This window comes from Lissotriton vulgaris, chromosome 10, assembly GCF_964263255.1.
Source record: "Lissotriton vulgaris chromosome 10, aLisVul1.2, whole genome shotgun sequence".
In the NCBI taxonomy this organism is placed as follows: Eukaryota; Metazoa; Chordata; class Amphibia; order Caudata; family Salamandridae; genus Lissotriton; species Lissotriton vulgaris.
In genome coordinates, this window is record NC_141698.1 from 474,160,887 (window position 1) to 474,187,529 (window position 26,643).

A 26,643-nucleotide genomic window follows, 5' to 3' on the forward strand; every position below is an offset into this window, starting at 1 on the left:
GGCTGTATTGGACTGCCATCTGGAACAGACTCCTGGGTCTCTCCTTTGAAGTCATGACTAGTGAGGTGTGGTGTGTGCACCTACCTACACTACTTGGATTCCTTCTAAACCTCCCTAGTAGTTGTAGTCAGGGTGTGCTGAGCCCTTACCACCTACAACTTCTAAGTTCAGTAGAACTTATGTATTATATGCTTGATTTAAATGTGCCTACTGGTACCTTAAGTAATTTTTCAAATGAATATTCTCAAGATTATCTGGTAAAAAAATGCAAGATGTAATCCCACCGCTGCCACCAATGTGAGATGTTGGCTTGGCATATGATGTCCACTATTCTAGTGGGCACCTTTCACCAGCCCAAACGACCTTTATTGATGGTAGGCTTAAAGTCAACCTTTATAAAAAGCTACCCTAGTGGCAGCTGTGGAGAGCAGCCTTCAGGCTAAGACTTAGAGGCGAGTTAAGCAAGTTGTTTTATCAGTATATAATCTCTTGAATGACCAAATGAAAGTACACCACACAAGGTATATATCAAATATATATGTATTTAATGTAAACACAACCCCTCTGGTCTTTTTATGAGGCTTGAGGTAAAATTACAATACAAGGAACTTAATTAGCATATGATAAGTTGCACAGTATACGTTTTGCCCTAGGGCCCAACAAACCATATACTAAAATAGTGGTTTAAGAACCACGTGAGGGATAGAAAGCAGGCCTAGGGCCTGTAGAACCGCTGGGGCAACCAGGAACCACCCACTGTTAGGACACAGGAGACCCACGGGAGACGGGTGCAGTGTCTAAACACTGCTGTGAATCACCATTGACTTTCTATGGAAAACAAACAAGTTACAATTTTAAAGATTAACTACACTTAGGGCTGAACTACAATGGAACCCTTTTAGACTTAGACACTTCGGGAGTCAAGACCCACGGGGCACCGGAGTACTCGTGTTACCTCACCCAGGGACGCCGGGTGCATAGGTGTCTTTTGGTGTTGGATTTCGTCGTTGATTCCAATGGAGAGCTGCAAAGAAATGCTGCAGGCGGCCAGAGGAAAAGTGTCCAGGTGGATCCAAGGGTGGATCGAAGATCTGAAGAACCTGAAAGCAGAGGGGACAGAGTCTGGGTCATTTGGCAATAACCACGATGGCGACGGGAAGATGCCAACCAATGTTGGGTGCCTTTAGGTGAAAGAGGTGAAGCTTGACTCTTCAGCCACGAGGAGCAGGAGGTGTTGATGACAACCAGGAGCTGGATTTGAGCTGTCCCACAAAGGCTGTCGAGTGCTGCAGCGTCAGAATTCGGATTGGATCCAAAAAGCCTTGGCAACAGCAGCCCATGCAAGATGACAAGATTGGCTTCGGTTCAGACCAACAAGGTCTGAGGGACTCCTTCTTTGGAGAGGAGTGAGAGCACATCTGGAACAACCAGGAAAGCTCTAGAAACAAAGGATTGTCCTTTGTGGGGACCCACCAGCCAACAGACTAGGGATCGTGAAGGAGCCTCAAGCGGAAATGCACAAAGCTGGCCCATGGGAAACTCGTTGAGTGCAGGTCTCTGAGCTTTGGTGCAAAAGGTGCTCAGGGCAGGTGCTTCAAACACCCCAATGCACAACTTCAGGAGACTTCGGGAAGTAGGTGCAATTGCAAAAAATGCAGGATATCCAGGAGTTCCGGTCCCACGTCTCTTGTGTCCACTAGTGGTCTCAGCTTTGCTGGGAGCTCGGGTCAGCGTCAGAGATGTCTGAAAGGCCATGTTCTGTATCACAGATTCTTCGGGATCCGGCGGGAGCCTCGAAAATGCAGACTGACAAAGATGCTTCTTGTTGCCTGTTTGAACAGGGTGGTCACTCCTTGATCACAAGGGAGATTCTTCCATCTTCCAGTCGATATGGAATGTCGAACGTCCAAGATTTATGTATCAGAGTTTCGTCCAGGTTAATCTAAAGTCCTAGGGACTGGGGTCCTATACTTATACCAAGTTTAGGGGTTGGACTAACTCTAGGGTCCCACCTATGGGAGGACCTGGGGTGGGGGTTGTGACATCCCTTCCCCTTTGTCCATTTTCACACCAGAGCTGGGGCTGAGTGCCCCAGGAACCGGTTTGAACTGGAAAAAGCATGGAGCACCTTGTGTGCCCCAGGCAGTGTCTGAAAAGCATTCACTGAATACAACCCACCCTGCCCCAATATACTAAAGCCTGTATGGGGAGGTGCTAGCACCTCCCTGGACAGGAAACCTATTGTCCAAGCCTCCCCTGCTGGAGTTTCATCCAGCAGCAGGAGGTCAGACTCGTGTCTGTGGCAGCAGCATCCATTTTGTGATGCTGAGGCTCTTTTAAACTTTAACCGGGTATACCAGTGTTTACATTTCTTCCCCTCTAGAAGGGTGGAATACTACCCATGCCACCAGAACTGGCGGGGGTAGTATTCCACAGTGTTTGACACCTTGCATGACATGTTTTGATAAAGCCAAACCCAAGTTAGCATTACTCAAAAGGATTATAATGCACTTAACACCACGCCGCAAAAATGTGAAACGCAAATGCAAAAAAAGCTGCAATGAGGCCAATCGCGATACAAAAATCACCAAAAACCAGCTACAGGCCTGCAATTCACACGTGTCAGGAAATAAAAATCACCATAAAACTAGAAAAAAAACTAAAACAAATGCCAAACAACAGAGAAGCACAAAGGATGTTGCCGGAGCAATTACGGAGGAGAACCAGAACCCCACAAGCCCCCCCGGAGGACCTGCCTGGGACCTCGGGTCAGGGAAGGCCAAGGAGAAGAAGAGTAGGAAGAAGAGCTTCAGTGCACAGGAAAACAAAATCCTGATAACGGAGGTTGTCGAACTCCATCAACAACTGTTCGTCACCTCCACTGTGTCATTGGCAACAAAAAATGGACTATGTCAGTCCATTGTGGACAAGGTGAATGCAGTCGGAGTGCTGAAGAGGACAATGGAAGTGGTCAAGAGGTGCTGGAATGACGTCAATTGCAAAACCAAGCTGAAACTCACCAACAACCGGAGGCAGCAATGCAGACTGGAAGTGGGAGTCCAGCGCCACAGGAGGAGCTGGATGACATGGAGGAAATGGTGTCCACAGACATCAGTGGGGAGAGGGTGTCTGGAGTCGGGGGACCATGCACTGCTAAAAATGTCCAGACACGGGGCGTGGCTAAGATGGCGGCCTGAGAGGACGTGTTTCTGCGGAGCTCCTCGTCCCGATCCCCCCGTTGCATAGCCACGCTACAGCACCTGCCCCTAATTTGGTGGTCACGACACCCCACGATCGGAGAGTCTAGGGGGACGCCGTTAGTCCGCTGATTCAGCCCCGGGAGCCCTGGGCGGGCCCCTCTGCCGTTGGCGCGCAGCAGACCCGGGCCCGACAGCGCCGGCGAGGACGGAGAAGCCGGGACAGAGACGCGGGCCCGGACCCGCCGGAGCAGTGTCAGGCTCCGGACAGTGACGAGGTACGCTCGGAGGAGCAGCGTTGTCGGCGGTGACCCGCGTCGGCGGCCCCGAGCAGGCCCCGTGAGGCACCTGGCTTGGGCCTTCCCCCCATCACTTGGCAAGGTGGTGCGGAGCAGGGCGACGCCGGCGGGGGACGCCGATACTCGGGGGGCAGACGATCGAGCCCCCGGTGCCCCCGCTCACAGCTCCGACGGCGGGGGGCAACGGTGAGCCAGCCCCGCACTCGCCGCGACTTGGGCCCTAAGACTGGGGACGCTGATCGTCGGCCGTTAAGCGGCCATTTTCCACGTGGCCCGGAGGAGGGCCGCGAGCTCCGGTGGCAGACGAAGGCGCGAACTGTGTGCCCCCGGGTCGGCGGGGGCATGTCCTCTAACAATCGCAGAGGGGGCCGCACTATCCCCGATATGCTGGCAAAAGGGGCCTCTAAGGGGGACAAGAGCCCTGATAAGCCAGTGACGGTCGCTCCACCTAAAGTCAAGGAGCGAGACGAAGGGGACGCCCCAGCCACCAAAGCTTTCATGGAGGAGCTGTTCTCCTCCCTCAAGGCGGACATCTTGACCCTCCGGCAAGACATGGCGGGGGAATACAAGGAACTCTGCCGCGATGTTGACGATATTGGTGAACAGGTGGTGGCTGTCGAGACCTCAGACCAGGCCAGGAGCGCGGAGGTGGAACAGTTGCAGCAAGAAATCCTCCGGCTTCACGACCAACAGACACAGCTCAAGGCCCATGCTGAAGACCTGGAGAACCGGTCCAGGAGAAATAACATCAGGGTACGGAACGTGCCGCTTAAGGCTGGAGGGGGGGACATTGCCGCATATCTGCGGGACTTGTTCCGAGAGGTCCTGGGTGAGGGGGATGACTTTGATATCCGGATCGACAGGGCCCACAGGGTGGGCCTAGCTCGCAGGGCGCCGCCCCCCCCCCCCCGACATCTTGGCCTTCTTGCCGGACTACCCTCTCAAAGAACGCATTCTGAAGGCGGCGCGCCAGAAACAGCCTCTCCACTTCAGGGAGCACGCCATCGAGCTTTTCCAAGATTTGTCCGCGATCACTCTGCAAAAGCGGCGGGCATTCAAGGTGGCGACCACTTTCCTTCGAGACAAAGGCGTACCGTATTCCTGGGGTCACCCCTTTAGGCTGATCTTTAAGTGGAATCGGACACTTCATCAGCTGCGGTCCCTGCGAGACACTTGTGCAGTGCTGGGCCTCGCCACAGAGGAGGAGGGCCAGGGAGACGCCACAGACCTCGAGCCTTCCCAAACACGGTCTCCCCGCTCCCAAGCAGACGTCTGGCAGACTGTGAGGAGTCGTTGCACACCTAAGAAAGGGTTCAGGCCGGACCCCACGGAGGTCGCGAATGAACACGCGGCAGCGATCCAGAAGGTCTCCACGGACACTGCGGCTGGGCCCTGAAGAGCCCTGAAGAGCCACGAGCACAGAGGTAGACTAACGACCAGCATGTTGTGTGGGGGGGCGGGACGGGGGGCTCCGGGCCCGCCATTGCCACGTTTTCCCGCTTTCAGAGACTTCACCAGGGGCCTGGACAGTTGCCGGATAGGCCCCGGACTATGTTTTCTTGTTGGGGATTGTTGGTTGGGGCTCAGGGTTGGGGGGGGGGGTGTTCAGGGTCGGGGTTGGGTACTCGGTGTGTTCAGTATGGGTTGACCACGATCAGATGCGGGGGGCGGGACGGGGCCAGGCCCTCAGCAGACTACATTCACACTCTCCCATGGCCACTGATGGCATCCGCGTCTTGTCCCTTAAGGTGAAGGGACTTAACAATCCGATCAAGCGGAGGGCAGTTCTTTCATTTCTGGAACATTCTGGGGCTGAGCTCTGCTTGCTGCAGGAAACACATTTGTTGGCAAAGGACTGGCACCGCATGAAAGCTAGGGCCTTCCCACAGCAATTTTTCTCTGCGACCTCTGAGAAGAAAGCGGGGGTGGCCCTGCTGGTAGCTAGGCATTTTAAGGGGCGGGTGGGAAGCAAGGTGGCCGAAATCAAGGGTAGGCTCTTAGCACACACTGTCCACATAGGCACTCTCTCCTTCACGCTTGGCTCGATTTACGTGCCTAATGCCCGCCAAGAGGCCTTCCTTCGGGGGGCCTTGTCAGAGGCGCTATCGGGCGACCTGAGGCATGTCTTGATAGGGGGGAACCTGAATCTTGTCATGGACAATGAAATCGATAGATCCGGAAAGAGGTTTAGGGACTCGGGGGCGCTTTCAGCAGCGGGGAAGCAATGGCTGACAGACAGGGGGTTGGTTGATGCCTGGCGGGAACTACATCACACTGCCCCAGGGTACACTTTTTACTCCGCAGTACACCGCACCTACGCCAGAATAGATCACTTCCTGAGCACCTCTGACCTTGTCCCCATGCTTAGAGACATTGACACTGCACCGGTGGCGCTGTCGGACCACGAGGCGGTGATCCTTCAGATGACCGTCCCACGCACACCCCCACACAAGGGTAGATGGCGGCTTAGGGAGAGCTTACTGTCTCGGCAGGGGGCGGTGCAGAGGCTATCCCAAACCATCACTGATTATCTAGGGGCGAACGATACAGGGGAGGTGGCCCACGCGACGCTATGGGGGGCACTCAAGGCGGTGGTCAGGGGCGATATTATAGCAATTGCGGCGGCAGACAACCGGGAACGCAAGGAACGGCGGAAGGACTTGGAGGAGCAGGTAATGGAGCTAGAGAGGGTCCACTGCCGCACGGGCGCCCCTCGCATCTGGCGCAAACTGAAAGCGGCCAGAGCCCAGCTGGCTAGCTTAGATCTGGACAGGGCAGAATACACGGCGCTTCGCCTCCGCCACACGTATTATGTGGGTGGTGACAAAACGGGCCGCCTTCTGGCTTGCAAACTCAAAGCTAAAACGGTCCGCTCCAGGGTTCCAGTTATACACGGGGATGGCGGCGAGGAACTCCGAGACGATACCAGCATAGCAGACGCTTTCCGGGCCTTCTATGCCCAACTCTACGCTGCGGACCAGGCCATCGAAGAGGAGGCTGGGAAGGCCTACCTCGAGACTATGGACGTCACAGCCCTAAATGAGACCAACGCCAGCGCTCTGGACAGCCCCACCCGTCTGGAGGAGGTTGTGTCGGCCATTGCCAAACTTAAGCCCCTGAAGGCCCCCGGCCCAAATGGTTTTTCCGCAGGTTTCTATAAGACCTTCTGCCACCTCCTGGCGCCAGTTCTTACAAAGCTATTTAACTCCTTTGGGGGCCCGGGCTCGATCCCAGCGGAGCTGCTAGAGGCGGACGTCGTGGTCCTGCCGAAGCCGGGTAAAGACCCCAAGAGGTGTGCAGCATACAGGCCGATATCGCTGCTTAATATCGACCTAAAGCTCTTCACGGGCATCTTGGCTTCGCGCCTTGGCCCGTGCCTTCTGGGCATAATTGAACCCGACCAAGCAGGCTTTGTCCCCACCGACAATGTGCGGATAATACCAAACGCATACTGCATGTCATCGACAAAGCCCACTTCAACGCCTCGGATGCCGCACTGCTTTCAGTGGAAGCCGAGAAGGCGTTTGACAGGGTGGATTGGCGATTTCTAGACCACACACTGGCGAAATTCGGGGTTGGCCCTCGTTTCCGCTCCTGGATAGCAGGATGCTATGCAACACCCAGGGCGACAATCAAGGTGAATGGGACTAGCTCAAGGCCGTTTGATATCCAGCGCGGCACGCGGCAGGGCTGCCCGCTCTCGCCGCTGTTGTTCGCCCTCTATATCGAGCCATTTGCCCAACATGTCCGTGACAACAGGACTATCACCGGAGTCAAGTTCGGCGGGGTGGAACAGACGATGAGCCTGTACGTGGACAACATTTTGGTCGCGGTGGACAACCCTACGGTCTCCTTACCGGCCTTCCTGTCCGAAATGGAGGCATTTGCCGCAGTGTCGGGTTTCAAAATGTAATTGTCAGCATCCTCTTCTCTTACAGTGAGGAGCTTGTCTCTACCTTTGTCTGCAAAGGAGAGCCACAAGATTGCAGCCCACTGCCCCTGGGGTACCTTCCGTACTTTGCAGGCCCTCTCCAGTGCAGTAATCCACTTGTGGATGTCATCCCCAGTCTGATAGGGAGGGACAATCATGCTTAGGTTTTTATGGTCATAAGACCTATCCCTACCACTAGAGATTTTGCTGCCACCATGGGACTCTAGTCCCATCTTTTTTTCTCTCTCAAGAGCTAGGGTCTCCCATTCTAAGGCTACTTCCTGCCTCCTTATCCCAAGCTTGGCTTCTATCATCCTAGCTTTATGCTCCCTCTTCTCAGGGGAGGTCCTCCTCCTATGCGAAGAGGCAGAAGACCCTAGTGATACACCAGAATGAACAGACTTCCCTGAAGGAGATCTATTCCTTCTTGGCACAACACTACCCCTACTCGGGAGAATAAAGGGAGGCACATCTTGACCTTCCTCATCTCCAGGTAAGTCTACATTCCCCAAGTAGAGATCTTCATCTTCATCCTGGTTATCATCATCTTCAGAGTCCTGGTGGGGCAACCCACCAGTATTTTCTTCTTTGATGTGTCTACCCCAGTACCATTGTCTATCCCCAAGGGTTTTGATGCTTTTAGGAAGTCATCAAGCAATAACACCTCTACAATGCGTTTTGTATTGGGGTTTTGCCCTGTCTTCAATTTTCTGAATGAACACAGAGCCCTTAACTCTTGAAAAGGGAATGTGTCATACTTAGATGGCTGTATTGGACTGCCATCTGGAACAGACTCCTGGGTCTCTCCTTTGAAGTCATGACTAGTGAGGTGTGGTGTGTGCACCTACCTACACTACTTGGATTCCTTCTAAACCTCCCTAGTAGTTGTAGTCAGGGTGTGCTGAGCCCTTACCACCTACAACTTCTAAGTTCAGTAGAACTTATGTATTATATGCTTGATTTAAATGTGCCTACTGGTACCTTAAGTAATTTTTCAAATGAATATTCTCAAGATTATCTGGTAAAAAAATGCAAGATGTAATCCCACCGCTGCCACCAATGTGAGATGTTGGCTTGGCATATGATGTCCACTATTCTAGTGGGCACCTTTCACCAGCCCAAACGACCTTTATTGATGGTAGGCTTAAAGTCAACCTTTATAGAAAGCTACCCTAGTGGCAGCTGTGGAGAGCAGCCTTCAGGCTAAGACTTAGAGGCGAGTTAAGCAAGTTGTTTTATCAGTATATAATCTCTTGAATGACCAAATGAAAGTACACCACACAAGGTATATATCAAATATATATGTATTTAATGTAAACACAACCCCTCTGGTCTTTTTATGAGGCTTGAGGTAAAATTACAATACAAGGAACTTAATTAGCATATGATAAGTTGCACAGTATACGTTTTGCCCTAGGGCCCAACAAACCATATACTAAAATAGTGGTATAAGAACCACGTGAGGGATAGAAAGCAGGCCTAGGGCCTGTAGAACCGCTGGGGCAACCAGGAACCACCCACTGTTAGGACACAGGAGACCCACGGGAGACGGGTGCAGTGTCTAAACACTGCTGTGAATCACCATTGACTTTCTATGGAAAACAAACAAGTTACAATTTTAAAGATTAACTACACTTAGGGCTGAACTACAATGGAACCCTTTTAGACTTAGACACTTCGAGAGTCAAGACCCACGGGGCACCGGAGTACTCGTATTACCTCACCCAGGGACGCCGGGTGCATAGGTGTCTTTTGGTGTTGGATTTCGTCGTTGATTCCAATGGAGAGCTGCAAAGAAATGCTGCAGGCGGCCAGAGGAAAAGTGTCCAGGTGGATCCAAGGGTGGATCGAAGATCTGAAGAACCTGAAAGCAGAGGGGACAGAGTCTGGGTCATTTGGCAATAACCACGATGGCGACGGGAAGATGCCAACCAATGTTGGGTGCCTTTAGGTGAAAGAGGTGAAGCTTGACTCTTCAGCCACGAGGAGCAGGAGGTGTTGATGACAACCAGGAGCTGGATTTGAGCTGTCCCACAAAGGCTGTCGAGTGCTGCAGCGTCAGAATTCGGATTGGATCCAAAAAGCCTTGGCAACAGCAGCCCATGCAAGATGACAAGATTGGCTTCGGTTCAGACCAACAAGGTCTGAGGGACTCCTTCTTTGGAGAGGAGTGAGAGCACATCTGGAACAACCAGGAAAGCTCTAGAAACAAAGGATTGTCCTTTGTGGGGACCCACCAGCCAACAGACTAGGGATCGTGAAGGAGCCTCAAGCGGAAATGCACAAAGCTGGCCCATGGGAAACTCGTTGAGTGCAGGTCTCTGAGCTTTGGTGCAAAAGGTGCTCAGGGCAGGTGCTTCAAACACCCCAATGCACAACTTCAGGAGACTTCGGGAAGTAGGTGCAATTGCAAAAAATGCAGGATATCCAGGAGTTCCGGTCCCACGTCTCTTGTGTCCACTAGTGGTCTCAGCTTTGCTGGGAGCTCGGGTCAACGTCAGAGATGTCTGGAAGGCCATGTTCTGTATCACAGATTCTTCGGGATCCGGCGGGAGCCTCGAAAATGCAGACTGACAAAGATGCTTCTTGTTGCCTGTTTGAACAGGGTGGTCACTCCTTGATCACAAGGGAGATTCTTCCATCTTCCAGTCGATATGGAATGTCGAACGTCCAAGATTTATGTATCAGAGTTTCGTCCAGGTTAATCTAAAGTCCTAGGGACTGGGGTCCTATACTTATACCAAGTTTAGGGGTTGGACTAACTCTAGGGTCCCACCTGTGGGAGGACCTGGGGTGGGGGTTGTGACATCCCTTCCCCTTTGTCCATTTTCACACCAGAGCTGAGGCTGAGTGCCCCAGGAACCGGTTTGAACTGGAAAAAGCATGGAGCACCTTGTGTGCCCCAGGCAGTGTCTGAAAAGCATTCACTGAATACAACCCACCCTGCCCCAATATACTAAAGCCTGTATGGGGAGGTGCTAGCACCTCCCTGGACAGGAAACCTATTGTCCAAGCCTCCCCTGCTGGAGTTTCATCCAGCAGCAGGAGGTCAGACTCGTGTCTGTGGCAGCAGCATCCATTTTGTGATGCTGAGGCTCTTTTAAACTTTAACCGGGTATACCAGTGTTTACATTTCTTCCCCTCTAGAAGGGTGGAATACTACCCATGCCACCAGAACTGGCGGGGGTAGTATTCCACAGTGTTTGACACCTTGCATGACATGTTTTGATAAAGCCAAACCCAAGTTAGCATTACTCAAAAGGATTATAATGCACTTAACACCACGCCGCAAAAATGTGAAACGCAAATGCAAAAAAAGCTGCAATGAGGCCAATCTCGATACAAAAATCACCAAAAACCAGCTACAGGCCTGCAATTCACACGTGTCAGGAAATAAAAATCACCATAAAACTAGAAAAAAAACTAAAACAAATGCCAAACAACAGAGAAGCACAAAGGATGTTGCCGGAGCAATTACGGAGGAGAACCAGAACCCCACAAGCCCCCCCGGAGGACCTGCCTGGGACCTCGGGTCAGGGAAGGCCAAGGAGAAGAAGAGTAGGAAGAAGAGCTTCAGTGCACAGGAAAACAAAATCCTGATAACGGAGGTTGTCGAACTCCATCAACAACTGTTCGTCACCTCCACTGTGTCATTGGCAACAAAAAATGGACTATGTCAGTCCATTGTGGACAAGGTGAATGCAGTCGGAGTGCTGAAGAGGACAATGGAAGTGGTCAAGAGGTGCTGGAATGACGTCAATTGCAAAACCAAGCTGAAACTCACCAACAACCGGAGGCAGCAATGCAGACTGGAAGTGGGAGTCCAGCGCCACAGGAGGAGCTGGATGACATGGAGGAAATGGTGTCCACAGACATCAGTGGGGAGAGGGTGTCTGGAGTCGGGGGACCATGCACTGCTAAAAATGTCCAGACACGGGGCGTGGCTAAGATGGCGGCCTGAGAGGACGTGTTTCTGCGGAGCTCCTCGTCCCGATCCCCCCGTTGCATAGCCACGCTACAGCACCTGCCCCTAATTTGGTGGTCACGACACCCCACGATCGGAGAGTCTAGGGGGACGCCGTTAGTCCGCTGATTCAGCCCCGGGAGCCCTGGGCGGGCCCCTCTGCCGTTGGCGCGCAGCAGACCCGGGCCCGACAGCGCCGGCGAGGACGGAGAAGCCGGGACAGAGACGCGGGCCCGGACCCGCCGGAGCAGTGTCAGGCTCCGGACAGTGACGAGGTACGCTCGGAGGAGCAGCGTTGTCGGCGGTGACCCGCGTCGGCGGCCCCGAGCAGGCCCGTGAGGCACCTGGCTTGGGCCTTCCCCCCATCACTTGGCAAGGTGGTGCGGAGCAGGGCGACGCCGGCGGGGGACGCCGATACTCGGGGGGCAGACGATCGAGCCCCCGGTGCCCCCGCTCACAGCTCCGACGGCGGGGGGCAACGGTGAGCCAGCCCCGCACTCGCCGCGACTTGGGCCCTAAGACTGGGGACGCTGATCGTCGGCCGTTAAGCGGCCATTTTCCACGTGGCCCGGAGGAGGGCCGCGAGCTCCGGTGGCAGACGAAGGCGCGAACTGTGTGCCCCCGGGTCGGCGGGGGCATGTCCTCTAACAATCGCAGAGGGGGCCGCACTATCCCCGATATGCTGGCGAAAGGGGCCTCTAAGGGGGACAAGAGCCCTGATAAGCCAGTGACGGTCGCTCCACCTAAAGTCAAGGAGCGAGACGAAGGGGACGCCCCGGCCACCAAAGCTTTCATGGAGGAGCTGTTCTCCTCCCTCAAGGCGGACATCTTGACCCTCCGGCAAGACATGGCGGGGGAATACAAGGAACTCCGCCGCGATGTTGACGATATTGGTGAACGGGTGGCGGCTGTCGAGACCTCAGACCAGGCCAGGAGCGTGGAGGTGGAACAGTTGCAGCAAGAAATCCTCCGGCTTCACGACCAACAGACACAGCTCAAGGCCCATGCTGAAGACCTGGAGAACCGGTCCAGGAGAAATAACATCAGGGTACGGAACGTGCCGCTTAAGGCTGGAGGGGGGGACATTGCCGCATATCTGCGGGACTTGTTCCGAGAGGTCCTGGGTGAGGGGGATGACTTTGATATCCGGATCGACAGGGCCCACAGGGTGGGCCTAGCTCGCAGGGCGCCGCCCCCCCCCCCCAGACATCTTGGCCTTCTTGCCGGACTACCCTCTCAAAGAACGCATTCTGAAGGCGGCGCGCCAGAAACAGCCTCTCCACTTCAGGGAGCACGCCATCGAGCTTTTCCAAGATTTGTCCGCGATCACTCTGCAAAAGCGGCGGGCATTCAAGGTGGCGACCACTTTCCTTCGAGACAAAGGCGTACCGTATTCCTGGGGTCACCCCTTTAGGCTGATCTTTAAGTGGAATCGGACACTTCATCAGCTGCGGTCCCTGCGAGACACTTGTGCAGTGCTGGGCCTCGCCACAGAGGAGGAGGGCCAGGGAGACGCCACAGACCTCGAGCCTTCCCAAACACGGTCTCCCCGCTCCCAAGCAGACGTCTGGCAGACTGTGAGGAGTCGTTGCACACCTAAGAAAGGGTTCAGGCCGGACCCCACGGAGGTCGCGAATGAACACGCGGCAGCGATCCAGAAGGTCTCCACGGACACTGCGGCTGGGCCCTGAAGAGCCCTGAAGAGCCACGAGCACAGAGGTAGACTAACGACCAGCATGTTGTGTGGGGGGGCGGGACGGGGGGCTCCGGGCCCGCCATTGCCACGTTTTCCCGCTTTCAGAGACTTCACCAGGGGCCTGGACAGTTGCCGGATAGGCCCCGGACTATGTTTTCTTGTTGGGGATTGTTGGTTGGGGCTCAGGGTTGGGGGGGGGGGGTGTTCAGGGTCGGGGTTGGGTACTCGGTGTGTTCAGTATGGGTTGACCACGATCAGATGCGGGGGGCGGGACGGGGCCAGGCCCTCAGCAGACTACATTCACACTCTCCCATGGCCACTGATGGCATCCGCGTCTTGTCCCTTAAGGTGAAGGGACTTAACAATCCGATCAAGCGGAGGGCAGTTCTTTAATTTCTGGAACATTCTGGGGCTGAGCTCTGCTTGCTGCAGGAAACACATTTGTTGGCAAAGGACTGGCACCGCATGAAAGCTAGGGCCTTCCCACAGCAATTTTTCTCTGCGACCTCTGAGAAGAAAGCGGGGGTGGCCCTGCTGGTAGCTAGGCATTTTAAGGGGCGGGTGGGAAGCAAGGTGGCCGAAATCAAGGGTAGGCTCTTAGCACACACTGTCCACATAGGCACTCTCTCCTTCACGCTTGGCTCGATTTACGTGCCTAATGCCCGCCAAGAGGCCTTCCTTCGGGGGGCCTTGTCAGAGGCGCTATTGGGCGACCTGAGGCATGTCTTGATAGGGGGGAACCTGAATCTTGTCATGGACAATGAAATCGATAGATCCGGAAAGAGGTTTAGGGACTCGGGGGCGCTTTCAGCAGCGGGGAAGCAATGGCTGACAGACAGGGGGTTGGTTGATGCCTGGCGGGAACTACATCACACTGCCCCAGGGTACACTTTTTACTCCGCAGTACACCGCACCTATGCCAGAATAGATCACTTCCTGAGCACCTCTGACCTTGTCCCCATGCTTAGAGACATTGACACTGCACCGGTGGCGCTGTCGGACCACGAGGCGGTGATCCTTCAGATGACCGTCCCACGCACACCCCCACACAAGGGTAGATGGCGGCTTAGGGAGAGCTTACTGTCTCGGCAGGGGGCGGTGCAGAGGCTATCCCAAACCATCACTGATTATCTAGGGGCGAACGATACAGGGGAGGTGGCCCACGCGACGCTATGGGGGGCACTCAAGGCGGTGGTCAGGGGCGATATTATAGCAATTGCGGCGGCAGACAACCGGGAACGCAAGGAACGGCGGAAGGACTTGGAGGAGCAGGTAATGGAGCTAGAGAGGGCCCACTGCCGCACGGGCGCCCCTCGCATCTGGCGCAAACTGAAAGCGGCCAGAGCCCAGCTGGCTAGCTTAGATCTGGACAGGGCAGAATACACGGCGCTTCGCCTCCGCCACACGTATTATGTGGGTGGTGACAAAACGGGCCGCCTTCTGGCTTGCAAACTCAAAGCTAAAACGGTCCGCTCCAGGGTTCCAGTTATACACGGGGATGGCGGCGAGGAACTCCGAGACGATACCAGCATAGCAGACGCTTTCCGGGCCTTCTATGCCCAACTCTACGCTGCGGACCAGGCCATCGAAGAGGAGGCTGGGAAGTCCTACCTCGAGACTATGGACGTCACAGCCCTAAATGAGACCAACGCCAGCGCTCTGGACAGCCCCACCCGTCTGGAGGAGGTTGTGTCGGCCATTCCCAAACTTAAGCCCCTGAAGGCCCCCGGCCCCAATGGTTTTTCCGCAGGTTTCTATAAGACCTTCTGCCACCTCCTGGCGCCAGTTCTTACAAAGCTATTTAACTCCTTTGGGGGCCCGGGCTCGATCCCAGCGGAGCTGCTAGAGGCGGACGTCGTGGTCCTGCCGAAGCCGGGTAAAGACCCCAAGAGGTGTGCAGCATACAGGCCGATATCGCTGCTTAATATCGACCTAAAGCTCTTCACGGGCATCTTGGCTTCGCGCCTTGGCCCGTGCCTTCTGGGCATAATTGAACCCGACCAAGCAGGCTTTGTCCCCACCGACAATGTGCGGATAATACCAAACGCATACTGCATGTCATCGACAAAGCCCACTTCAACGCCTCGGATGCCGCACTGCTTTCAGTGGAAGCCGAGAAGGCGTTTGACAGGGTGGATTGGCGATTTCTAGACCACACACTGGCGAAATTCGGGGTTGGCCCTCGTTTCCGCTCCTGGATAGCAGGATGCTATGCAACACCCAGGGCGACAATCAAGGTGAATGGGACTAGCTCAAGGCCGTTTGATATCCAGCGCGGCACGCGGCAGGGCTGCCCGCTCTCGCCGCTGTTGTTCGCCCTCTATATCGAGCCATTTGCCCAACATGTCCGTGACAACAGGACTATCATCGGAGTCAAGTTCGGCGGGGTGGAACAGACGATGAGCCTGTACGTGGACAACATTTTGGTCGCGGTGGACAACCCTACGGTCTCCTTACCGGCCTTCCTGTCCGAAATGGAGGCATTTGCCGCAGTGTCGGGTTTCAAAATGAATGTACAGAAATCGGTGGTTCTCCCACTGGGCTGCAACACCAAGCTGGCTAAAAGGGACTCGCTTCGCATAGGTGGGTTAGAGGTCAGCACTACCTTACCGTACCTGGGGATCGAATTGACTCCCGCAACTGCTCAGACGATCGCCCTTAACTACACTAAACTTCTCTCGCGGGTTCAGGGGGATATCGCACGGTGGAAGCAACAGCCACTCTCCTGGTTGGGTCGTGTGGCGGCCATTAAAATGACACTCCTCCCTAAGATCCTCTACCTCTTTCAAACTCTCCCGGTCACCCCCCCATTGGGGATGCTCAAGAAACTTCAGGACACCCTGAACCACTATGTGTGGGCGGGCAAGCGTCCCAGGCTGCAGCGTGACCTCGCTATGCGGGTGACAGCTGAAGGGGGCCTGGGGGTTCCGGACTTGCGGCGCTATTTCCATGCAGCGCAACTTCGGTATCTGCTGGAGTGGTCCAGGCCCACCTCCGAAAAACACTGGTTGTTCCAGGATAGGGCCATGGCAGGCATGTCACTGTGGAAGGTCCCTTTCTTGGCGCGCCCGGACAGGCCGGCTTATCTGAAGAAATCCCCTATCACCAGGACTCTCATGCAGGTCTGGAATGCCGTCGCTGTCCCGAGGGGCCTCACAACTTTCCCCTCACCCATGACTCCTGTGCTAGACAACCCGGCTTTTCCCCCGGGCTTACCGCCAGGCTCGTTTCCCCAATGGTGGCCATCCGAGTGCCACTCTGCGGGCTACTTGTTTGACACAGAGGGCTTCCTCCCGTGGGACGTGGTGGTGGCTGACTATGCTCTCGACCGACCGCACCGCTTCCAATATTTCCAACTCCGCCACTGGCTGACACACCCTGAGGTGGCTCCGCTGGTCAGTCGCCCACTGACCCCGTATGAGAGGTGGCTCATGACTAAAAAGTCTGACTCCGGGTCCATTACCGAACTGTACCTCTTACTTTCCCCATCCCCCCCTGAGGGGAGATCCGCAGGCCAGAAACGCTGGGAGAGAGAGTTGGGGCGCACACTGTCGGATAAAGAATGGTGGGATATATTTTACAGGGCCCACCACACTGCGAGGAACACGGCCAGCAGGGAGGCGGCTGTGAAAGTCGCCTACTACTGGCACCTGACCCCCGAGCGCCTACACCAGGGGAACCCAAGCAAAGACCCCACTTGCTAGAGGGGGTGCGGACACACTGGGACCATGCTACACATACTGTGGGAGTGCACTGCAGTTAAGGAGTACTGGGAGGTGGTGCTGAGGGACATTGACACTTACTTTGACACTGACATCCCACGCTTCCCGGCGTACGCGATTCTGGGGCTTCCCAATAAACTCATGTTCCCTCTCAAGTCACTGCGGGGACGACAGATGGGGCTGGCGATGGGGGCGGTGACTCACCACATCCTATCATTATGGGGCACACCGAGAACGCCCACACATACAGGGTGGCTGCACAGGTTATGGTATATCTTGGGGATGGAGAGGATCCAGGCCTCGCTCACACAGACCTCAGATGCTTTCCGTGAAACATGGCACCCACTTCTCTCCTTACTGTCTCAGGAATTCACAGAGCTCACCTGCCCGAAGTATCTCAGGGTCCTGAAGCTGGCAGAGGACTTCCGCAGTGCGACATCCAAAGCGAAACGTAAGGTCTAATCTGGCCCTCGCTCGGCCTCCACCGGACTTGCTCAGGAACACACCGAGGGGGTGGGGGGGTCTGTTGAGGGACGGGAGTTGATTGGGGGTCCGGGTGGGGGGGGGGGCACAGTTTTGGGAGGGTGGGTAGAAAAGAGTTCTTGCACTAGGCGTTGGGCTTGTTTATTGCGGAATGCTTCCACATGGACGAACAGTTTGGTGACTAGCTGGACTTTACAGGGACATGCCTATTTTCGTAGCACTTGCATTGTAGACTTACTCGCACTGCCTTTTGTTTTCTCCTGCTGTATGTTGTTGCTCAGTGGAACTCAATAAAAACATATTTGATCAAAAAAAAAAATGTCCAGACACCACAGCACCAGGGTGATTAACAACCAGGGACTGGGGGAACAGGGGGAGTTGGCCACAATGGCACACATTGTCAATTGAGCTGAGCACATCTGTAGACAAACCATGCCCTAGTCCCCAACTCCCACCAAGAGACCAATGTACCAAAGTATGCAACATCTCAGCACTGTAAAAGCACAGAAAGCAAAGGCACATTACAGAAAAGGGATAAGGGGCAGCAAGACAGAGCAGCAGGGACCACACCCCCAGAATGCAGCACACACACATAACATGCAGAGCACATCAACACTGCCAACAATGAGGCACAAACCACAACACGTCCACCACAGAACACAGGACACAACTGGTGCCAACTGGGTGTAGACACTGACAAATCACAAGTGGCATTGCAGGGAAATGTGAGATGATAATGTACAAGTACAAACACACACACGTCTGTGGTTGAAATGTCCACTGTTCCCCATCAAATAGGCAGCTCCTCCCAAACAGCCACGATGTATACAGTCATTATTAAACTGCATCTCCCCTTAACAGTGCAGAGGGACAATCAACACCTCCTGCAGAGCAGCCCGAACCTCTCTTCTTTGATGACAAAGAGGACCACCACAGCTTCGACTCCAACGCCCTCCAAGAGTTCATTGACAGTCTCCGCAGCCCACCTCCAGGAGCAGGGCAGCCCAGCTACAACGAGGATACCCCACCCCCTGCACAGACCATACAGCAGGCAGTACCCACCACCACTGTTGCCTCCCAGAACCCTCACAAAGAACACATGGCCTTTCAACACCATGTGTTGGGATGCCAAGAGCGGCTGGCTGAACAGGTGCGGGTGGGCTTCAACCGTATGGCAGACAAACTAGATTCCACACGTGGGAGTCTAACCCCCACCAGGGACCACTCACAGTCCCTAACCGACACCCACAGACCGCTCCATGCTCTCCAACAAACCAGGGCTGACATCACCAGCGTCCTGACTCAGGGACAAGAACGACGATCTAGTCAGAGTGGCTCCAGCGAGCTCCCCCGGAAGGTGGGAATCATGCGGAGGCTCATGGAGACCATGGAGCGGGCCAATGCCGAAAGAGTGGCTGCCACAGCTGCACACCAGCTAGTGGTAGCTGCGTTCCTCAATGACCAAAAATCCTCCTCATGGCATTGCTGTCACAAGACCTGGTGCTGATGCATGCTGCTGCTACCACTACATCCACATCTCCGCACCCTGAAGTGTCAGTGCCACACAGTGTGGCAGACATTCCACCTCCGGTCCCTGAGGTGAGACTGCCACACAGTGCTGGAGATATAACACCACCACCCACATGTGAGGCACATGAAACAGCAGTGGACGAAGATGCGAATGAAACTGCCATCATGGTAATAAGGACGCAGTAGTATTAATCTCCGCCATATGACCGGTTTCAGCTTGGTTCTGCCTCTGCATCATCACCTTTAACTGTCCCCCGATACACTCTGCGACACTCACCTTGGATCTCGCAATGGACTGCCATATTCTGTTTGATCACCAATGACACAGCAAATGGACTGCGGACCGAACTCTTCATCTTCCTTTGGACTTGTCATTCCCCGAAGGACTCTGGCTAGCCCTCCACGGGCCAACATTGTAAATTGGGGTTTGCATGGCCCTGTACTGTTCTATATGCAACACTCCACTGAATGTGCATTAAACATTCTGAATCACACAGATGTGTCGTGTCTATGGTCTTTCAAATGTGGTAGTATTGATGAAGGTAGGGTCAGTGTAATCCTCTTACGTCCATGTGGCTTATTTCGTTCGACTTGGGTCACAGGGTGACACATTGCCGAACGTTGTTCAGGTGGTGCTGACGTAATAACAGCGACACACGAATTTGTTACTCCCTTGTCCAGCTCCACACGGAACAACGCCCAGAGCCCCAGGGCCATTGTTCAAACCCTTATTCTGGACTGGCATGCGTGAGGCCAGCCAACTAAGCTTAAGCACACAGGGAGGGTCATCAACGCTACATGTGCCAGGACTTCCCTGTAGTGTTCTGCTGCTCACAGGTCTAGTTGTCAGCATGCCGCAGCCACTCCCTCACGGCTGGTGTACACCCACTGCTCTCTTGATAGAGCATCTACCAGCGTATGCTTACACTGATGGTGTTTGCTATGGAAGGAGGCACCACTGTGCCAGATAACCGTAACGAGGCCTGAAGCTCCAGCCACGTGAGACACAAAATATGACACCATCAGGTTGTGATCACGGCCGCCTGAGTTACTACTGACTCTGTCCCAGTGGCCTATTGAGGGTCCTAATGCGAACAGGAATAAGGGGCTCCAACACCCCAGATGGTATTCAAAAATCACCTATAATTGGGCAACACTGCAGTGGCTACAGTGCCACTGCACCTGCTGCACTATTGACAGCTATTCGTCCTGCTTTGTCTAGCTCTCCGGAGACACAGGCATGCCGTGACTGACTCTTCCCCAGCCCTATCACCCTGTAAAAGGCTTGCCATCGACTATTCGCAAGAAGGAAAGTCCGCTTCCAGTACCTACCTCCTGGCCCTGTCAGGAACCCTCATTCTCTGTTTCCCACCCATCTGTAGCCGCATTGCTTTTACATTCAATTTAATTACATTTTTATATAGCGCTTTTAAGCCACTTCTGCCATTTTGAAGTTCTGTAATTATCAGGCTGTACTATTAAACTGGTTGTTAAAGTACCGCTTCTCGACTTTCAGAAGGTCAGGGTTGTGTTTAAGGTGATCAGACTGCATATGTGATACAATTTAAAACGTGGAGGTGGGCTGTGGGGACTTGTTATGACTAAGTCGTGTTGTAGGGTGTTATGTTCCATGGGCTTTCCTGGGGATTGCTGAAGCATGGGGGTTCTACTGTATTCTGTTACCAGGCAATGTCAGGCCTAGACAGGCTGTAATAAATTAAACCTATTGAGTGCAGTGCAGCAAAGGGTGAGTGATGTCTGTGTGAGTGCAGTTTGAGTAGTGTGCCTGTGTGAATCCAGGGTGAGTGATGTGGATGGGTGAATGCAGGCTTAGTGATGTGTCATGGAAGGGTGAGTATTGGGTCTATGAGTGCAGGGTGAGTAGTGTGCCTTTGTGAATGCAGGGAGAGTGATGTATCTGTGCAAGTGCAAAGAGACTTGTCTGGCTACTCCCATAGTTGTGTTTGCCAAGCCACCTCTTTCTCAAATTTGTTTGAGAATGCACCATTGGCACACTCTTTTTTCAAAGTTTTCTAGGGGAGAATACCCTCCGAACCTCTCAAAGTGCAATATGTACGCCTTACCACTTTCAAATGTCACCAGCCGCCACTGCATGTAGGTGTGATAGTAAGAATGAAAATCCAGCAAAGACCTTGGTGTTTTTTGTCATCACTGCGAGGAGGGAGAGGCTAAATTAAGCTGGGACCCAAAAACGCAGAGAGTGAATGAATAAGAAAGGATGGATGGGGAGGTGGAGGAGCATTGAAGAGTTTATAGTTGAAGATGCCCAAGTCCATTGTTGAGGCTACTATCCTCTGTGTTTCACGTATCTCTGTTTGTTTCCAGCGGATTCGTTACTCAGCTGGGAGAATATGCCAGGCAAGGAAGATGGGCCTCTCAACTCCAGCGAGTGAGTATTGAAGTGAGAGAATACTGAAGGCCAGGACTTCATAAATGTGGGCTTAGCATGCCAGCGGAGGCATATCTGGTGCAAACTGGGAACAACTGACAAACTATAGACCGGCGTGCTCACAGAATTTATGAAATATAAATACTTTTGTATAGACAGACTAGACAGACTGGATATACTGTACCTGATTGTCTAGAGGGAGTCTGATGCTAGAGGTTAATATTCCTATTTATACAAACTATTATGCGATACGTACTGGGATTCTTTTTTATACAGATAATTCCATTAGAAATACTGAAGCTAGTTACTGCTTGTTTCAATTTTGCAATTATTTCACTAGATATAGTTCCTTGATTGTACAAATAATGGCACAAAGCACTCTAGAGCTGCTTGTTTACAAGCAGCACGATATAACAGATTCCTATTTGTTTCCATCTTTCACGGGCTATATAGCAAAATATTCAGTAGCTTTCTTCTGCTATGCTTCACAACCATAGTCCTGGATTTGTTGTATGAATTCTAGAGCAATTGTGAATTTATTTTAATCGTTCGATTTATTCTGCAAGTGTAATTTTTTGATTTTTGTGAATGAGAGCCGCATATATTGGTGCTTCCTGTTTTCGACTCTGTGCAAAATATAAAATGGTGACACAAAACTGCCTTTGAGTAACGAACACATTACGGCGAAATCCAATCCAAATCAGACCTTACAGGTTCAGTTCCTGCATCCACCCTAGAGGACATCAACAAGTCCTACATGTCAGAGCTGTGACTCTGACACCATCCAAGTCTAATCTGAAGCAGTCAAAACTGCCACCAGAAGCGTTTCTGTGCCTTATTAGGTCACAATCCTGCTTAGCGGTGATCTGAAGAGTTATGAGTCAGCTAATAACAGGAATGTTAGCCATATTGCCATAGGCCATCAAGGTCCCGTGTGGACTTATTTTTTTTAAAGAGAAGAAACGACCATACTTATTTCTTGATCTGGAGCCTTTCTTTTAGATAAAGACAACTGTAATCCCTCCAACTGATCAGGGCCCAAACAATGATGACACTTGTGTAGCCCAACATAGAGGGTAAATCTTTATAGTAAATTAGGAAGGACAGAACTTAGAGAAAATGGCAGTCTTGAGAAGAAATGTCAATGGAAGTATAGAGACCTCGAGCCTTGAGGATCATGAAGAAAATATCAGAGGTTAGCCCCTTTTCTTAAACGCTCCCACTCATAATTTGCAAAGTATAAGGAGGGGAGTGAAGAAGATCTTTTGTTCAATATCTATGAGAATATTCACTCTGATCATATCTGATTTTGCTTTTAAGTTAGCATGGGGCAGTTTTGTAGAGACACAAAGGGACATGTTTACAAGGGGCTATCCCCACCAGAACGTCACTTTTTTTGATGTTCTGGTGGCGATAACCTCTTCGCCTTATTTATAAGGCAGCATTAAGCTCATTAATGTGGCTTAACGGCGCCTTGTAAATACTGACCCTATTCACGCAGCACTTAGAGTGAAAGGGGCGGACAATGGGTATTGTAGTGGGTGTTCTGCTGCAACACCCATTGCTTTTTGATGCTGCCCCCTATTTACAAGGCTGGTGTAAATGTGTGGACAGCACCAAAAATAATACCAAGGAAAATCTGTTCTTAAACGATTAAATGATTAATTTCTCCTTATTTTTGCTGTTTCCATCGGGGATATTTACAATAAAATGTCGAAGCGCAGTGTTACCCCAAAAATTGGAAATGCTACGCACCAACATTTTTTAAATGCAGGGATTCACCATATTTACAAAAATATGGTACACCCCTGCATTTCCCCTACTGCTGGCACAACAGAGCTGCCTAGCACCAGTGCAGGCACCCTTGTGCCATAATGCGAGGGTGCCTGGGTTGCGGGGGCAATTGTTTATGTGCAGGAAAAGAAACCTTCCACATAAACAATCTTTAAAGGCGAGTTGCTGTTTCTATGTGTGCTGTAGAATGAAGCACACATAGAAAGAGCAAAATACGAGGAGAAATTAATAATTTCTCCTCGTATTCCCATCCTAAGATCAGGTTTTACTTAACCTTAGTTTTTGGCACTGCCCCATCCTTGTAAATATGGGACAGCATCAATAAGCAATGGGTTCTGTGGCCGTATGCCCTCTCCATCACCCATTCCATGCCCATTTCACGCTAAGTGAAGCGTGAAAAGGGCCTTATTTACAAGGCTGCGTTAAGCCTGCCTTGTAAATAAGGAGAAGGGGATATCGCCACCAGAACATCACTAAAAGTGACATTCTGGTGATGATATCCCCTTGTAAATATGCCCCTATGTGTGCTGCATTCCGCAGCACTCATAGAAGGAGCAAATCACCATTAGTGATTATTCATGTTCAGGAAGGTGTCCCTTCCTGCACATAAGCAATCATTAAATAATGACGAGTTGCAACTTCTACATGTGCTGCATTTTGAAGTTACAAATCACCATTAGTGATTGCTTATGTGAAGAAAGGGACACCTACCTGCACATTAAGAATCATTCTCTGCAATGCAGGTACCCTTGCACAATGATGCAAGAGTGCCTGCAATGGCGTTAGGCAGCTAAATTTAGTGCCAGCACTAGGGGAAATGTAGGGGTGCGCCATATTTTTGTAAATACTTTGCATCCCTGAGTTTTCAGAATGTTGGGCACAGTATTACCAATTGTGGCATAACACCACACTCCACCATTCCTTTGTGAATATGCCCCAAAGTCTATTCTTTACTCTAAACCAGTGAAGATTCCCCTGGCTTCAGAATCATGATTATATTTTGAAATACTGGGCTTGTATTGAGGCAAATAATATTTCACAGGATAAGGCACACGCATTGTCATAAAAATGTGGCTTTATTATCAGGTGCCTTGACCTCTTCTCAGAACTTTAGCAAACACTTGTTTTGTCGTATGGGGGTTGTCCCCACAACTTCATAAAGGATAAAAAAAATGAAAGAAATAGCTGCAGTTGCTAACTTGATTTTAATACAAATTAAAACAGAGCGGTTCATAGCCACTCTCATAATAACAGTTGTGCATAATATCACCCCACATTGTGAGTATAACACCCTAGTTGGGCAGTTTGTTTGCTTTCACTGTTTGTGGGAACCCATGCGTAAAATCTTATTGTGTATGGAATCTGAAATACATTATTACATTTAAATGAAAAGGAGGGGAAAGAGAGAGAGAGAAAAAAATAAGTAAATGAACAGTCTGCCTATTTTATACCATGCATATAGTACATGAAATTTAATTAGCAAGTATGGGATTATCCCTATATGTCATAATCATATGAGTGTGTCACATGTGCAATCTGATTTCTGTGGTTTGTCTTTATATATTGGTCATCATCAATAAATCTTTATACGGCTTACACAGCCATAAAAGAGTACAAAAAAAGGGTATTCAGTGCATCAACAGCAGCAGCATCGATTTCCAGCCTAGGACAAATGAGCATACAATAACGTTACATATGTCACTAAAATGCATTTGCTGGGTCAAACATGATGGCTTCAAATGCCAACATACAATAATTAAGTGGACACTTAAAAACTTCACGATGGGAAACTATGAGCCATGTCAATTCTTAAGGTAAGGTGCTTTTCTAGTGGCCTTTATGGCAGCTCAATAGACCTCTAAAAGTTCCAAGTTGATTAAAATCCACATTCACGTTCCTATGACATGTTATTCCCTTCCCCTCTTCCTCCCTCCATCCTTACCCTTCCTCCTTAATTGTGATTCTTTTGTATTATTATATGTTAATTTTACATATTATGATTGATTACGCTTCATATTGGTTATTTGACCACTTACGCTTGTAACTTCCTTCCTCTTTTTTGTATTGTATTTATGCTTTTTCCTTTTGCCTTAAAAATTAATAAAATCTTTCTGAACTAAAAAAAAAATCCACAATCTTCAAAAGTGCATATTACTTAAAACTCAATAAAAACGACATTGTATCAATTCATAACACCATTAGGATTAACAAAAACATTATCACCGCATATAAACAGTTCTGAACAATATGTTAAAAACTATTCATAAAAAAACAGGGACATGGGACTCTTTGAATACGGTAGTTACGGCGAGACAACACAGGGAAATCTTTCTATAACGTTTCCTAATAGCCAAAGATAATTTTATATAATTAGCTGCTGCAATACAAACATCAGGGGTAGCTAGTGAGTGAAAGAATTTAAAACCATCAACATATGTACAAGGGCGAATTTTCTTTAACAGTCGGATTAAAAATGTACTCCTTGCCAATTTATATAAAGTGGAGAATACGATAAAGTGCTTTGGCTTGTAAGATTATCACATGGACAAGGTGAGAGATCATTCACCCAACCACTCTGGTGAGGAAACTCCAGCAAAAATGCACGGTACCTAACCGAAATGTAGTTAAATAAAATGTAATCTGCAGATTAGTGGTGAATGTTAAAAAATATTGCAATGTGGCAGGGGACAAGTGCATGGGACCGATCTCACCTTGGTGAGGATAATGCATGTTTCCCCTTGAATGTAACGCCTCTTTGATGATGACTTTGGTGTTCAGAGGGATGCTTTCAGGACTATCATAGAAATGCCCCAATCCTATTTCATAATATTTATCTTTCACAAAACAAAGCCATGGTATTTTTAGAGAGTTGGCCGGATTTTGACAATCTTTTATTATTTCTCGTGAAAATGTTAGTTCTTGAGATAGTAAAATTTTCGCCCATAGGAGTAGAGAAGCACAAGATATGGGATCCTCTATATGTTCTAATCCCAATCCTTCATGACATAATGGGTTGGGGTCACTATTAGGTGTCATCATAAGCCTTTTAATGAATTTATTTTGCTATTTGTAGCTGGCGGATATTATGATGCCCCCACACCCCTGTGCCATATGTTGCAATCGAAAGGCATTTGGATTTGTAAAGGGTGATTATTTCCCTAATGGATTTATGTCCTAATTTGCATGCAACTGGAAATAGCCCATCCACAGCTCTAGTTGTTTGGTGGTCTCTTGCTGTCACAAGTTGGTCCCAACATAGCTTTTTGTTAAATAAGTTCCCCTGGTAGATAACATTCTCAGCCTTTTCTATTCTCTTGTCCTGTACTATGAAAATCTTAGTTTTTGTACTCTTTGGACCGCATACCATAATATATGATTGTGAGAAGTTGGCCTGATATATGATGTTTCCAATTCTGGAACCACCTTGTATCAGTCCAAACAATCCCTTATGGTGTCTGGTTGTAAGTCAACTTTATAGACAAGCTATCCTAAGGGTAGCATGGACTAAGCAGCCTTAAAGGCTTAACTCAAGAGGTCGTGTTAAGCAAGCTGTTTTACCAATCACAATCCTGTAATATCAAATGAAAGGACACCACACAAGTTATATATTATAAAAA

At 50.9% G+C, this 26,643-nt stretch overlaps 1 protein-coding gene across 1 annotated transcript in view; it reads left to right on the forward strand.

The window, feature by feature from the left end:
* LOC147685423 (syntaxin-binding protein 4-like) overlaps positions 1-21,236 on the forward strand; it is a 986,001-nt gene extending 964,765 nt beyond the window's left edge. Inside the window, exon 20 of the mRNA XM_086939786.1 lies at positions 21,169-21,236. Within this exon, the coding sequence (XP_086795912.1) occupies positions 21,169-21,236 (68 nt within the window). The remainder of the gene's footprint in view (positions 1-21,168) is intronic.
* The last annotated feature ends 5,407 nt before the right edge of the window (positions 21,237-26,643 follow it).